Below are 14,469 nucleotides of genomic sequence, written 5' to 3' on the forward strand. Positions count from 1 at the left end.
TTATTTTTCACTTCACCAAATTAAAAAAAAAAAAAAGAAAACTTTCCACTTTTTTCTTTTTTTGAAGGTACAAATTAACTACCAAAAAGAGAGAATAATGTTTCTATACAAGTATAATTACAGAAGATATTGTTCTTTCTTTAAGTACTGTAATTTTCAATACCAATTTCCAATTTGTTCATCATGAAGAAGGTAATTGTCTTAATTATCTCACGTTACCCAGCATTCTTCTACAGTGCAAAGTTTGAAATTCAGAATTCTTGGGCACTTCAACATGTCTGAATTTTGAAATTTTCAAATTTCAGAGCATTACTATTTTATATTACACTAGATGTATCCGAAAGCTATGCTCGTGCTATGAAGTTAAAGAATAAATTAAAAAAAAAAAACTTTCAGTAAGTGTAAATTTCCTTTTCTAGTTCGAAATAAAAAGACAGATTCTGTTTCGTTAATTAAAACTAGAAAGTCGCCCGTCAAGGTATGACGAGTGAAAATTGCTTCTACATTTGAACGAAGCCATTGCCTGTTTGGTGATATTTTAAATAGTTGAAATTGTAACCCTAACTCCAGGGGATTAACCGTAAACTCCAGTAGGTAGCGTTCATTATTGACCGCTTTTTTTTTTTTTTTTTTTGTCATTTCATTCCCCTGAAATGAGTCTTACCAGTAAAACTGTTAAGTTACCGGATCGAGTTTAGCCTTGTCACGATGAAGCCTTTCCCCGCTTGTTAAGCATTACCAAAACATATTATTAAATTATCATGCCGCGGCGCGAGTTTCATTTTTGAAACTCGGGGGTTACTCGATCATTCGCTAATATATATATGAGAATGTGCGGATATACATGAAAGTTTACCGAAGCTCCAAGCATATTCCATGAAGTAATTCAAAAAATCTTGATATACTGCCGACAACCGTCTGTGCATTTAATTTTTGAGTTGTTTGAAGAAACTGAAATGTTTACATTTCTCTAACGAATTAGCGGAAAGAAAATATTAGCTAGTACCTTAGAACAAGGAAACGGAAAGTGAAATGGTGAGAAAAAAACTACAATCTGCCTTACGAACTAAGCAGATAATGAGAATTTCTTTACTTGACATACTAGGTGAACCGAAAAAAGTTTCCTCAATTTTCATGAAATCTTAGCCGGCCTCGACCGTTCAACCAATCAAATCAAAATTTTATACGTAGTTATTGTTTGAAAGTATAGGCTGCAGGGGTGCCCATTCCCCCCACAAGTTTAGTGGCGCACCCCCCCTCCCCCCAAATTTTCCCAACACTCTTTTTCTTTTCTATTTTTAGCTTTCTTTTTTATTTTATAATTTTTTTTCCAACATTTTTTATTTATTTACTTATTTATTTATTTTTAATTAATGTTATATTAGAAAAGTTCTGTGCTACACCAATGACATACACACACGCAAACTTAATAAATAAATGAAATAAATATAAACAAAATAAAATAAATATTTATATAGTTTAAAATAAATAAATAAATTTAAATAAATAAGTAAAAAAAATTGAAAAAAAAACCCTCTCCCCCCAAAAAAATGTTGATGGTGCAACTTGCGCCATGATCCCCCTCTATGGGCACCCCTGATGCGCTGGATATTGTGGTGATTCTAAACAAAGCAGAGCTCACTGTTACGGTTACAGCATGAGAAATCCGAAATTTTCGAATGACAACACTCATTTTGTTCCCCTTGCACAAACTGATTGGCCCACTAAAAGCTCTAAATGGAGTTTGATTGGCATGCGATGAAAATTACAAGGTGGCATTTATACACCTATCTGAAGAAATAATATTCTCGCACTGCTTTTTATTCTAATAACCGAAAGGGGAAAAAATAATTAGCGTTAAGATTACATGCAATGCATTTCACATACCGCCCTGTTATGACATCCAGAAACTGCAGTTTCGTCCTTGTTATGGACTTATCAGTCTGGAATAGTTAATAACCGAGCTTCAGACAGATGTCATCTCATTGAAGCTGAGAGTGCCAACAAACTGGAAGCTAACTTAAAGTTAGCACCCTAGTGGGAGTCCGCAGCAATGGTGCTGTTAAACTAGTCAATTGAAAGCAAAGCTTGGGTACTAAGCAGTAAGTTACTGCCTAGCTTCCAATTTGTGGCACTCTCAGCTTCAATGAGAGAAAATCTTCCTCCAGCTCGGTTGTCGACTATTCCAGATTGATAAGTCAATAGCAAGAACGAAACTGCAGTCTCTGGATATCATAACCAGGTTGGCGGTATATTGCAAGAAATTCTGCCTTAGCTCTGGTGGTAACTGCTTAACATGAAATGAGTTTTTCAGTTCTTCAAACCGCACAAAAGAAGTTTTTTAATTTAGTTTTTTTTTTTGAGCAATCACGATTGCTTATTGCTTTCATTTGACTGTTTTTGGAGTGCTATCATTTTATTTTCCCACCGCCACACTCCGCACCATCACCGTCGACCGGCTCCTCACGATGCTGCTCCTATAGCGAAAGCCGTCTCCAGGTTGCATCCATGTCCTACATACACGCATACACACACAACTACACACGCACACGCATACACACACAACTACACACACACACGCATACACACACAACTACACACACACACACGCATACACACACAACTACACACACACATACATACAAACACATAAACACATACACACACATACACACACAAACACATACACACACAAACACATACACACACCTACACATACACACACACAAAAACATACACACACATACACACAACTGCCCACACATTCATGCCTGCACACAGACACAAACACATATGCCTACACACATACACATACCCCCCCCCACACACACATTCATACACACAACTAGTCGCACACTTATGCGAGCACACAGACACAAACGTATATGCCTACACACACATACACATACCCTCACACACAAGCACACATACCCCACACACAAACACACACGTCTACATACACACTCGTGATTGCGAAAAACATAATTTGAATTCAAGATGTCAAAATTCAAATTGATTTTTTTTTTTATAAATTTGATGCTGATTTATCATTTTCTGAAATTCAAAAACTGCAGTTCACGCAGGGCCGTATACAGGGGGGGGGGGGTCTTAAAGTTCACCCCACCCCCCGAAAAGCTCGGTTTGACATTTAAATGTTCGTTTACATTTAAAAATTTCCAAAAAATATTGTTCCAAAACTCAAATGTCTTTCATATGTATATTAATTGTATAAAACGCGTTCATAATAGATAACCCGACGACTTGAACATTTGCACAAACAGCGCAAAGCTCCTCATGAAAGTTTTTAAACCCACCCCGAAATTATTTTCTTGTTACGGCTCTGAGTTCACGAGCGAAATGGAAAGCGGAAATTTAAAACTGCAAGAATGCATCAGATTGGCAAATTACTTCTCAAAAAGTCTTTGACGCGGCTCAAGAAATTCGCTTGTTGGACAAACGTCTAGAGTCATAAATATTTCATAAGTAATTGAAAGACGTAAAAATACAGTTGGAAAATTCGTTATTTTTAATAAAATTTTCGACCATATTGAAACATGTTGCTGGGAAAAAAAGAAAGAAAAAAGCTTAAAATCATGTAACGCGAATTTCAGAGCTTTACAATTTCAGCTCTCTTGCAAATAGCAACTACATTCTACATGGGCGCCAACAAGCATTTTTAACACTATGAAAATTTTAAAAATATGCTGTCGATTTAGCTTGTGATGTCACTCATATTGAAATGATTCGGATGGCGGCTTGAAAAGGGGAAAAAATATTTTTTATTTTTAAGAAGCATGTTTCCCAAATTTATGAGAAACAATTTCGTTGGATAAACATTTTTACGTCACACAGGTAAGGTATTTTTATTTTATTGCATAGTTTGACTTGCAATAAAGAAAATCTACTTCGTTTATAATGTTCTCTAAGTTTGTTATGTCATAAATACTGCAAACCATGATATTTTGCGAAAAACGAGGCTGATTGAATTTTTAAATTTTTATTTACCGCAAATTCGATACATTGCAGCGTATTATAGTGATTTTCCAATTTCATTTTAGGTGTAAAATTAAATAATGTGTTTTGAATCTAAAATCCGTACCAGTTATGTTCACAGCAAATGTATGGCTAGTATTTTTTCATAATTTGAGTCAACATGTCAACATGTAAGACACGGAATTTCGAAGCTTACATTTAAACTGTTAGAGTTCTTTTTTTTTTTTTTTTTTTTTTTTTTTTTTTTTTTTTTTTTTTGCATGAGCTCGGTTAAGAAAACGTAAATGTACAGACATTTTGCAAAACCAGTGTTTCCAAACTTGAGACATAAGCCTTACCAGAGGCATTTTGATTTTTCCAGTAAATCGTCTAAGCGTGCCTCGATTTCGAAAAGTTTTGGAAACTCTTTTCTCAAAGTATTTATTAATCTGAAATTTCTCAAATAGAAATAGAGGTTTTACTAAATGTGTTCGAACAAAGTAATGTAGGGGTATTCGGGGTAAAGTGAAATAGTGGTGCAAAATGAAATGTTAAAATATTTTCACTGTTTATCGCGCCACCTACACTATATGACCAAAAATATTGAGACACTTTCAAAAATTCACATTTTTACGGATTTCTCGAGAAATAAAAATCCAATTGCTCTGTAATTTTTTTCACATAAAAGATACTCCAGCTGTCATTTTCCAACAAAAATTAAATTTACTATTTATTTAAGGGTCGAGCAACACATTGAGGAAACAAAAAAAGGTTTTTGATCATTTTTCCTTGCAAATAGCTGGGAATAAGCTATAAATTTCAGAAATAAGTTAAAAACCTATCTAGAATTTATTTTTATGTTTTCATGAAAGTATCTTTTTTACCCACGGAGACATAAGCATTTCTCTCAAAAATTCAAATTTGTTTTGAAGGTTTTCGGCTCATATCACGTCGAACGTTACTAAACTTTCAGAATATTGACAGTATATTAAAGAAACATAATGACAAAATTTGACGTTAAAATATTGAAAATTTAATGAAATATGAACGTTTAAAGCAATTAATTTTTCACCGCGCATGCGCGAAAGATATAAATTTATAATTTTCATAATCCAAAGTTTAGATTTTTCCCCACAACTTATAAATAAATTCCACTTCAATATCTTTAAAATCTTATGAATTATCAGAGATCTAATGAGCCGAATTTCTATAATTCTTGGATAGACGATGAACGGTAAGGGATAGTTCGCAAACTGGCAACACTTTCTTGTTATTTTTGCAGAGTGATTCATAATAAGAACGGAATTTTTACGAACGATCCCTCACGATTCGTCGTCTAGCCAAGAACTATTAAAATTTGACTCATTAGTTCGCTGAAAACGTTTTACATTTTAAAGATATCAAGATGGAATTTTTTATGAGAGTTAGGATATATCTGGGCTTCCGATTATGAAAGTTATAAATTGCTATCTTTCACGCATGCACAGTGAAAAATTAATTGCTTTAAGCTTTTATATTCCACTACATTTTATTTTAACTTCAAGTTTTATTATTAGGTTTCTCTAATATGCTGTCAAATATTCTGAAAGTTTAGTAGCGTTTGGAGGAAAACTCCGAGGGATATGAGCCGAAAACCTTCAAAAGAAAAAAAAACTTGCATTTTTGAGAGAAATGCTTACATCTCCGTGGATTTTTAAAATACTTTCACGAAAATATAAAAATAAATTCTTGATAGTTTTTTAACTTATTTCTGAAATTTATAGCTTATTCCCTGCTATTTACAATGAAAAATGATCAAAAACCTTTTTTTGTTTCCTCAATTTGTTGCTGATTCCCTAAATGAATAGTAGACTTAATTTTTATTGCAAAAATAACAGCTGGAGTATGCCTTTTATGTGAAAAAAATACAGAGCAATTGGTCTTTTATTTCTCGAAAAATCCATAAAAATGTGAATTTTCGAAAGTGGCTCAATAATTTTTGTCTCATAGTTTATCTAGTAATATTTCAACAATGTTCTTAAATACCGTTGATCCTAGTCAAAAAATGGATAGCTCTAAAGATCAAGGTACATAATAATAACACTCCTTTCAAAGTTTGATACACAACATATTGTAATATTTTGTGATTTAAAAAAAAATTTGTTATCATAAAATGATACTTTTTATGACTAAAATTTTAAATATTCACTGAAATATATAGACATTCAGTGCAGTACTGAATTAGTTAATATTAGGCATGCTTCGATTTTAAATGTTGAATGCCATTTGTAAATTGCATGCGAGACATAAAATAGTTCATTTCGTTACTTATTCATCCATTTTTTTATTAGATTACGTATTCATTGATTCATTTACATTCCTTCACTTATTTATGCGGTTGTTCATTCATTCATTCACTTATTTTCATATTCATTTGCTATTTTGTTCACTTATTTATTTTTTCTCATAATATCAATCAATTAATTTATTTATTAATTCATTTAGTTTCAATATTTATTCATTTGATGAATAATTTTTTATTAGTCAAATAGAAACCTTTTTCATTAGAAAATATTTTATTTTTCATTTTTTCTCAAAGCACAAAAAGAAGCAAATAGTAACATTTTTTTTTGAAGGTACAAAATGAGAAATGATATTTGAATGAACATTTTATCATTAAATACACGTATTCTTAATTAATGTACTGCAATTTACGAAACAAATTTTTTTTTTTTCATTTTGAAAAAGATAAGTTATTTTAACTATTTTATTTTACCTCACATTCTCCGATAAGTAGTTTTAAAATATTGATGTAAGGCTTACTTCAACAATGAAGAACAATATTTGTTTTTCAGTCGTTCTGAGATCTGCATGAGAGGTACAAATTCAAAGTCATCTTCTTCTGAGCTAATTTCATCTGAATCGACTGATTCATTAGAAGATATGAGCTGATTGGAAAAGCTTTGCAGGCATTCTGGGACACCTTGTTCGCCCTGTAATGAAGAGTTCAAAATGCATATAACGCAAAAACGGTAAGCGAAATTCATTGAAGGGTTATACATCAAAAAGTGTAATATTGCTATCACATGCCTTTTACAGTCAAAATTTTAAGGAATAATTCATTTAACAATATTTTTTAATTTCATCAAAAAAAAAAAAAAAAAATCATTTAAATCTGTCAACAATTTTTTGTAATAATTTTTACTCTAATATCTTTTTGCTTCACTGCATATGAATTCTCATCTCCGTGGCATGTCACACTGTGACTGTTAATTTGTTTAATAACTTGTTTAATTAAAAGTATATCTTCGTTTATTTATTATTTCTTCCACAAGTGTCTCAAATACTAAATTTTTAAGTATATTTAAATTTTTTATATTGTGATTTAGTCTGTTTTAGTAGGATAATGAATTACGTCACACAATAAATTTTCACCTCCGCTACCCAAACACAAAATGGCACTTCTCATTGACAGATGACTGCAATGTCATCACATTTTATTTCACATATTACAAGTGAACCTTTTCAGCCATGAAGAAGTTGTGAGATTTTCGTTTGAGAAACAAGAAGACAGATTTTGCTTCAAAAATCAAGTGTGGTTATTTGGAATTCTCACCTCCGTAAACTTGAAGTTCAAGTATGCAAGTTAATGTAAAAAAAAAAACATGTTTTTATATACGTGAAATACACCTCCAGCTCCGTCATTTCCAGCCGAGGACTGCAGTTTCGTGCTTATTAGCACTCATCAGCCCGGCATAGGAAAGTGACTGAGCTGGAGATGGAAAACCTCTTAAGGAAGCCAAGAGTGCGAAACAAGCTGGATCTCCAGCTCAGTCACTTTCCTATGCGGGCTGATGAGTGCTAATAAGCACGAAACTGCAGTCCTCGGCTGGAAATGACTGAGCTGGCGGTGTATTTCACGTATTTTTGCTTTAGCCCTGGCTAATGGGCGGTAATTTACTGAATATGTTTTTATATGCTTAACATGTGTAGATAGTAGCAACAAAAAAAAAAACATTTCCGCTAAATGAGGGAACCGATCGCATGTTTTCAACTTTGCTCCTTTTAAACATAATTGAGCGCGTGGCTTGCCAGCTGAGCATCATAACTCTACTTTTATCTAATGCTACTAAACAACAATCCATTATTTTGTCCCTCGATATGCAATATACAGAGACAGCAAGAAATAATTACCCATTTCAAAAGGCTCGAGAATCCGTTCTATTGGTCCGAATGAGAAGAGGTAATTCTAATGGTGCGCTTGACAGTAAGTTATTTAATGAAAAAAGAAAAGTTAAAAAAAAAACATTGTTAAGCGGCGCTGTGCACCGAAAACATTTAATATGCTATAAACATTCAATAATTGAAAAAAAAAAAGAAAATCAACATATAACTTCTTAATCTGTCTCTGGTACCAGCAACTCAGCCCATTTTAAAGGAAAGAGCCATTATTTTCAAATGTTGACGATCTCATTCCGGTGAGAAGTACAGAACATTGTTGAACGGGCTGGTGGTTATATTAAAAATTTTGATTTTGATTTTTTTTTAGATTAGTTAATATTTATACGGCATTATATGTTTCTCTCTGAAACCACCATCGGTGCATTTTTGAGCTAAACATGTTTATTGAATAAATGTCAAGTGCATCGTTTAAATTATCTGCATTTCAAATTCCATCTCATTCGAGCAAATAAAACGGATTCTAGAGCCCTCTGAAATGCACTACATATTTCTTGGTCGACCCTGTACTTATGGCATTTAACTTTAAACAAAGCTTAAGCTTGTAATATTGACATTTAAGTTAGCTGCGGGAAGAACAACAAGAGCAGGATTTGGTCCTCTATTGTTCTTAATAGAGTCATGAGTGCCAAGCATTTCAAAAGCATATGACTGCAATGCTATGCCCAATCCTGCTTTTAATGTATGAATACATGTAAGTGTTCTTCACATCTACTTACTTGAAAAATCATTAGTAATGCACCGCTAACGGACGAACAGGGCACAATTTCAATGACAGATGATGATAGCAAAAAGTATTTTAGTTTCAATGAGTTGCTTCGTTGAGTTGAACCCAGTTTCAGTTGCAGATTTACTCTCTGATGACTCAAATGCTTTGAATTAATGCGGGCACCTTGACTTAACTAGAAGAAAAAAAAAAGGTTTAAATCAATTAATGTATGCTTAGGTTCAGCGTATGATACTCGTACAATCAGGTACTTTTAGTTAAAGTAGTATACAAGTTTTTCGGAGAGCTAAAGATAACCCTATTTCAATGCGAGTATCCTCAACCAGATCTTTGTAGTTTGGCATTCCCTAGGAAGTTTGTTGACACTTGACAGAATACATCTTAAACCAATTTTCCTTTACTTTGAAGAAGTTTCGCAATTTTGGGGTCTCTAAATGTCTGTTCAATCTGAGTCCCACGAATTTGCCTTTTTTAGTTTTTGCTTCACTTAGTCGAGAGAATTTTGCACAAAATGACAAGGAATATGCACAAAACTACAAGAGATGTCTTCTTGTTTTTTCACTCTTGCTCGATATTCCCCAACCTATTTCTAATTCTCACCTGTAAATACGGAGGAGAAATAAGGGTTTAAGAGCAAAAGCCTTTGTTAAACTTGCATTTATTACATCGAAAGAGGGTTTTTGTAACACAAAAATCGTAAATGGCTCTGCAACGAGGGCCAATTAGTTTTTAAATGTGGTATTCGTATTCAGTGTGTTAAAGTCATTCAGAACTGGGAACCTTTCGCATCAACCGCGAACTAACCCAATGGTACCATTGTCCATTGCTAATTATCACTCGTATATTTATAGCTGACTGACTGCGCATAACGTTTAACAAGATAGTCAAGTCACCAACGGCTTTTATAACTCTGCATTGCCTCCCTGCTATTAATCCTCTTATTTTCCCTATAAGAGGTTTCCACCACACCTTTTACAAATAGCATACGCCTGTGGCATGTTAAAGTCACCGACCTGAATAGATTCTGACACTCAAAAATGCCAAACTTTGGTCCACATTGGTGAATGACAGAGATAGTGTATCACAGAACTTCATTGTACATAATAAGAGAAGAAAAAAGACATAACACAAGATCCACAATAATTATTAACAAGAAGATAACTTTAGAACAAAACTACATTAGGAATCTTTGTCGCTCCGTATGTAGAGGAGAAGAAGCATTCATCGCCGAGAGGAAGGATTTAATAAGGGTTGCTGGCTCGAAGACAGACTGTTTTAATAGTAGAAGAACAGTCGGTGGATCTAAAGTTCCAGTAGTCGGAGTCGCTTATTTTCCCTCCGACTCCGCAATCTTGGTTTCAATAACTACTGACCAGAACATTCAATGTGCAACTATAAGCCGTTGGTGTGTTCTACGAATTTGATTTTCCGTTTAATGTACCTTAGTACTGTACATGCTAAAAACGTGTTCAATTCAATAAAATAGTCACTTTCTTCAAACTGATTCCGAGGCTCTTTTTATTTATTTTATTTTTACAGTAAATAAGAGCAACATCATCTAGCAATGTTTCGATGTCGCTGGACGATGTTTTGAGGTTTTTCTTACCTGATAGGCCACAAACGGGTGGTCGGAATGCAACGTCACCGCTTCGCACCACAGTGTAGATGCAGGAGGTGCCAACCGCATGTCTGTGGCTGTGAGTTCTACGCGCTGCTCAGGCCACGTCTTTCGCTCCGTGAACGTGAAAAACAGTCCGAAGACTGCCACCAGGAACACGGCAGACATCACAAACCAACCAGACACACGACGCTCACTCATTTCGAATGTTTTCTGTCCCTAACGTTATCAGTCTGGAATCTAGAAAAGAAATGAAAGCCACGAAAATTATTAAAGAAAGTTGAAGTAGTAGTGCTTTTGCCTAGTAACAAAGAGGGATCAGAGTTAGAAAGATGTCTTTAAGAGTTTATACCCTGCAGTAAAACCACGATTTTGTCCGATGACAGCAAAATTATGAGTAGACCTATAAACATGGGAAGGGACTACAATTCTCGCCTGACTTATTCATGGAGACATTCTTTTTTAACTAATATTTGTTTCATGATAAATTTTAATTTTAAATTATTTCTGTGTATTATGCTCAAGATAATTCTGTACCTCACAGTCAGAAGGACGTAAGTTCAAAAATTTCGATTTTCTTTTCCGTTATGTTTCGATTTTCTGTTTTGTGCATTGTATGTAGAATCCTATTCCGCATCTAGCCATGTGAACGCAATTCTATTAAAAAAAAAAATCCTTTTCAATTTTTTACCATGGTTAAAAGAACCAGCTTCAGATCCTTTGTATGCGCCCGAAAAAGTTTTTCCTCTCTCGTGTAAAATTATCACAATGTGACTTACGTTTTTCTGGCTCTCAGGTACAGAATTTAAGATCACATGAACGCAAAGATATGGTGTGAAACTTGCAAACAAATATTTCAATTTTTAGCTCAAGCGGTTGCCAATGCTCAAATTGCTAGGTCAATTCAACGGAGTGACATACCATGGGCAGTTCTTGTCAGAGAAGTAATCTTTACCACGATTATTGTATGAGCTTCAATCGGCATTGGGTGATGTTAACAATAAGGGTCAATCCATTTGAAATCACCCAAAAAGAATAGAATTTGTTGCTCTACATTTTTTATTTTCCTAATTTTTTCGCTAGGGTTTTCTCACCACCAAGTGAGTTCAAAAGTGTTCAAAGAAAAAAAATTTATGCTCATACTTTTTTACGGGTCATTTTAAGGTTGCTTAGTAGCCGTTTTTGGACCAAAAACAAGTTTTACATAAATACATCTAGCTCGGTTAATTTTACAGCTATCAAGACAAAATAAAATCCTACTTCATCAGAATGATGGCCTAGATATGATTTGCTTGCAAAATATTATTTAACTGGTGAGAAAGATGAAGAAAAAAAATTCACAACTACAAAATGAAAAAAAGACTTTTAAATAAAAAAAACCGCCTTCAAAAAACACCTACGAACGAAAAAGCAAAAAATAACTGATTACACTTAATACTATTTCCTACCCAAACCTAGAAATGAAATTTATTTTACAATTCCAGTATAAAATTCAACTAAACTAAACACCGAATTATAAAATCAACACTGATTTTAATTACTATACGATGAACTATTTTAAATACCTAACTAATTATATACAATCTCTTAATTTTTAATAACCTTTTCAAGTCGAGGACTCCTATGAACTACTACCTAACGTAACTGACCACCCACCGAATCCTGAATTAAACACTAATTTAACAAAACGCGAAATTAGTCTTTAAAACTAAACCTACTCATTTATGTTAGGTAATAGTTTATAGGACGCCCCGACTTCAAAAGGTTATTAAAAATTAAGAGATCGTATATAATTAGCTGGATATTTAAAATAATTCATCGCATTGTAATTAAAATCAGTGTTTATTTTATAATTCAGCGTTTAGTTTAGTTGATTATTGTACTGGAATTGTAAAATAAATTTCATTTTTAGGTTTGGGTAGGAAATAGTATGTAAGTGTAACATTTTATTTCCTTTTATTTATTGCAATTATTATTAATAAATTGCTTTTTATTTCCTAGGTGTTTTTTGAAGGCAGTTTTTTTTAATTTAAAAGTAATTTATTTTTTGCTCTTTAGTGGTATAAATAACACAGCGTCTTGGAAACTTCCGACGACTGTGAAGAAAGGCTTTTCCAAATGCGTAACTATGTACAAACCATAAGAGTAAAAAAAAAAAAAAACTTGCAAGAAAATAAATTCAACTTAAGTTGAAAGAAACTTCTCTTTTTCTGCAAAAATGAGGAGCAAAAGAATACAAATTTTACGATATTTATGACGAAGTTCAAAATATTAGGAATTTTAAAACTTTTTAAAAATTAGAAATTTTACAAAAATGTAGGACAGCTCTGACCCCTGCTACAGCAAACGATCAAATTCACTCATAAAATTCTAGATATTATGTTTCAGTATAATTTACAACTATCAGCATCTTCAATAGAAAAGTTTTAAAATAATAGTGCTAAAAACAAAAATTTGGAAGGCACTTAACTGCACGAAAAACATATTGATTGCTCGCAGAAAAGTAACCGACGCGACGCAAAAATCTTTAGAACATAAGCAACAGTTCTAATTGATGCCAAAATATGTTTACAAAATGTAACAAAATTAAATATATTAGCAGACGATAAATTAAAAAATAAAATATAAATTTCATTTTCTTAATTCGCAACTCCAGCGCTCGAATACGCTACCTTGCGGTGATTTACAAAATTAAAGAAAAAGGTAAAACATTGCGTTCCATGTGTGTCTGTTGGTAAACATAGGCAGTTTGTTAATGAGTAATTATTGACGCATTCTATGTGTCTTAGATTGCTTCCAGCAACAGAAATTGTTTCCTCCCGTAATGGTATTCTCGAGCGTCTCAAATAAATGTTAGTTTTCATTATTTTCCTCTAAATAGTGAGTTGATTTTCGTAAATGGCGAAATCCTAAACACAAGAAAACTCTGGATTAACACGCATTTGCATGAAATTCAAAACAAATACTGTTCGAAGGTTTTATATATATATATATATATATATATATATATATATATATATATATATATATATATATATATATATATATATATATATATATATTTTTTTTTTTTTTTGAAAGAGGATAACGTTATACCGGGTAAATTTTTTTATTGTCTTGTGTGAATTTGTAAGAATATGTTTTTTTCCCTTCTTCTTAAGCTCGAAAGAAGGATTTAATAATATTAGTGGAAGAATTCGGGCTTTCATCTCCGCCTAGTTTAAAAATAATTAATTTAACTAACCTTATTTTACTGCAGGAATGGACAGGATGCAAAATATTTACTTGAATATGTTATCGTAGAACGAAATGAAAAATGTTTAACCAGGAAAGAAATTTGAAACAAAAACAAAAGCCGAGAATTTTCATCGCCAAAACAGTGTGCCAACTTTACTTTATTGCTTTCATTCTCAGCTGAAAAGTTTCACCAAAAATTTGTTTAGGGTTATAGTTTTAGTATTGTACGAGCAAAGAATCTTTGGCGAGATTTCGCCATGTCAGTAAAAGCATTTTATTTTTTTATCATGAGTGGAATAAAATGGTAGAAAGATAACAGAATTCTATAAGTTAAAAGAAATAGTGGTAGATCAATTTAAAAAAAAAAAAAAGCTAACACCATATTATATATCCGTGAGAATTTTGTTGATGATTTGAATAGCATGACAGAATTTAATCATTATTCAGAAATTAGAAATATACGAAACAGAAAATTTTTAAATTAACCGATTCGGCAATTTGAGAAAAACAACTCAGCTACAAATGCAAAACAATTAGCGCTATCCAAGAAAGGCAAAGAAGTATCATCTTCTTTTTATAATAATTCGTAATGTCATATAATTAAATCATCTAGCATTAATTGTTATTCTTGTCAGTCTTATGGCCACACGAATCAGTTCCATCAAGATTTGATAGATATCGAATTCAACATAGTGGA

General features: G+C 32.7%; 1 protein-coding gene across 2 annotated transcripts in view; it reads right to left on the bottom strand.

Moving 5' to 3' along the window:
• Positions 1 to 14,469, bottom strand: part of LOC129235178 (uncharacterized) — a 35,055-nt gene that overhangs the window by 4,395 nt on the left and 16,191 nt on the right. For both annotated transcript variants that reach the window (XM_054868871.1, XM_054868873.1), the window contains exons 2-4: positions 10,524 to 10,775; positions 8,910 to 9,092; positions 6,775 to 6,944 (exon numbers count right to left, since the gene is read on the bottom strand). In XM_054868871.1, coding sequence (XP_054724846.1) covers positions 6,775 to 6,944; positions 8,910 to 9,092; positions 10,524 to 10,736 — 566 coding nt within the window. In that variant the 5' untranslated portion in view covers positions 10,737 to 10,775. The remainder of the gene's footprint in view (positions 1 to 6,774; positions 6,945 to 8,909; positions 9,093 to 10,523; positions 10,776 to 14,469) is intronic.

This window comes from Uloborus diversus, chromosome 2 (genome assembly GCF_026930045.1).
Source record: "Uloborus diversus isolate 005 chromosome 2, Udiv.v.3.1, whole genome shotgun sequence".
NCBI classification, from domain to species: Eukaryota; Metazoa; Arthropoda; class Arachnida; order Araneae; family Uloboridae; genus Uloborus; species Uloborus diversus.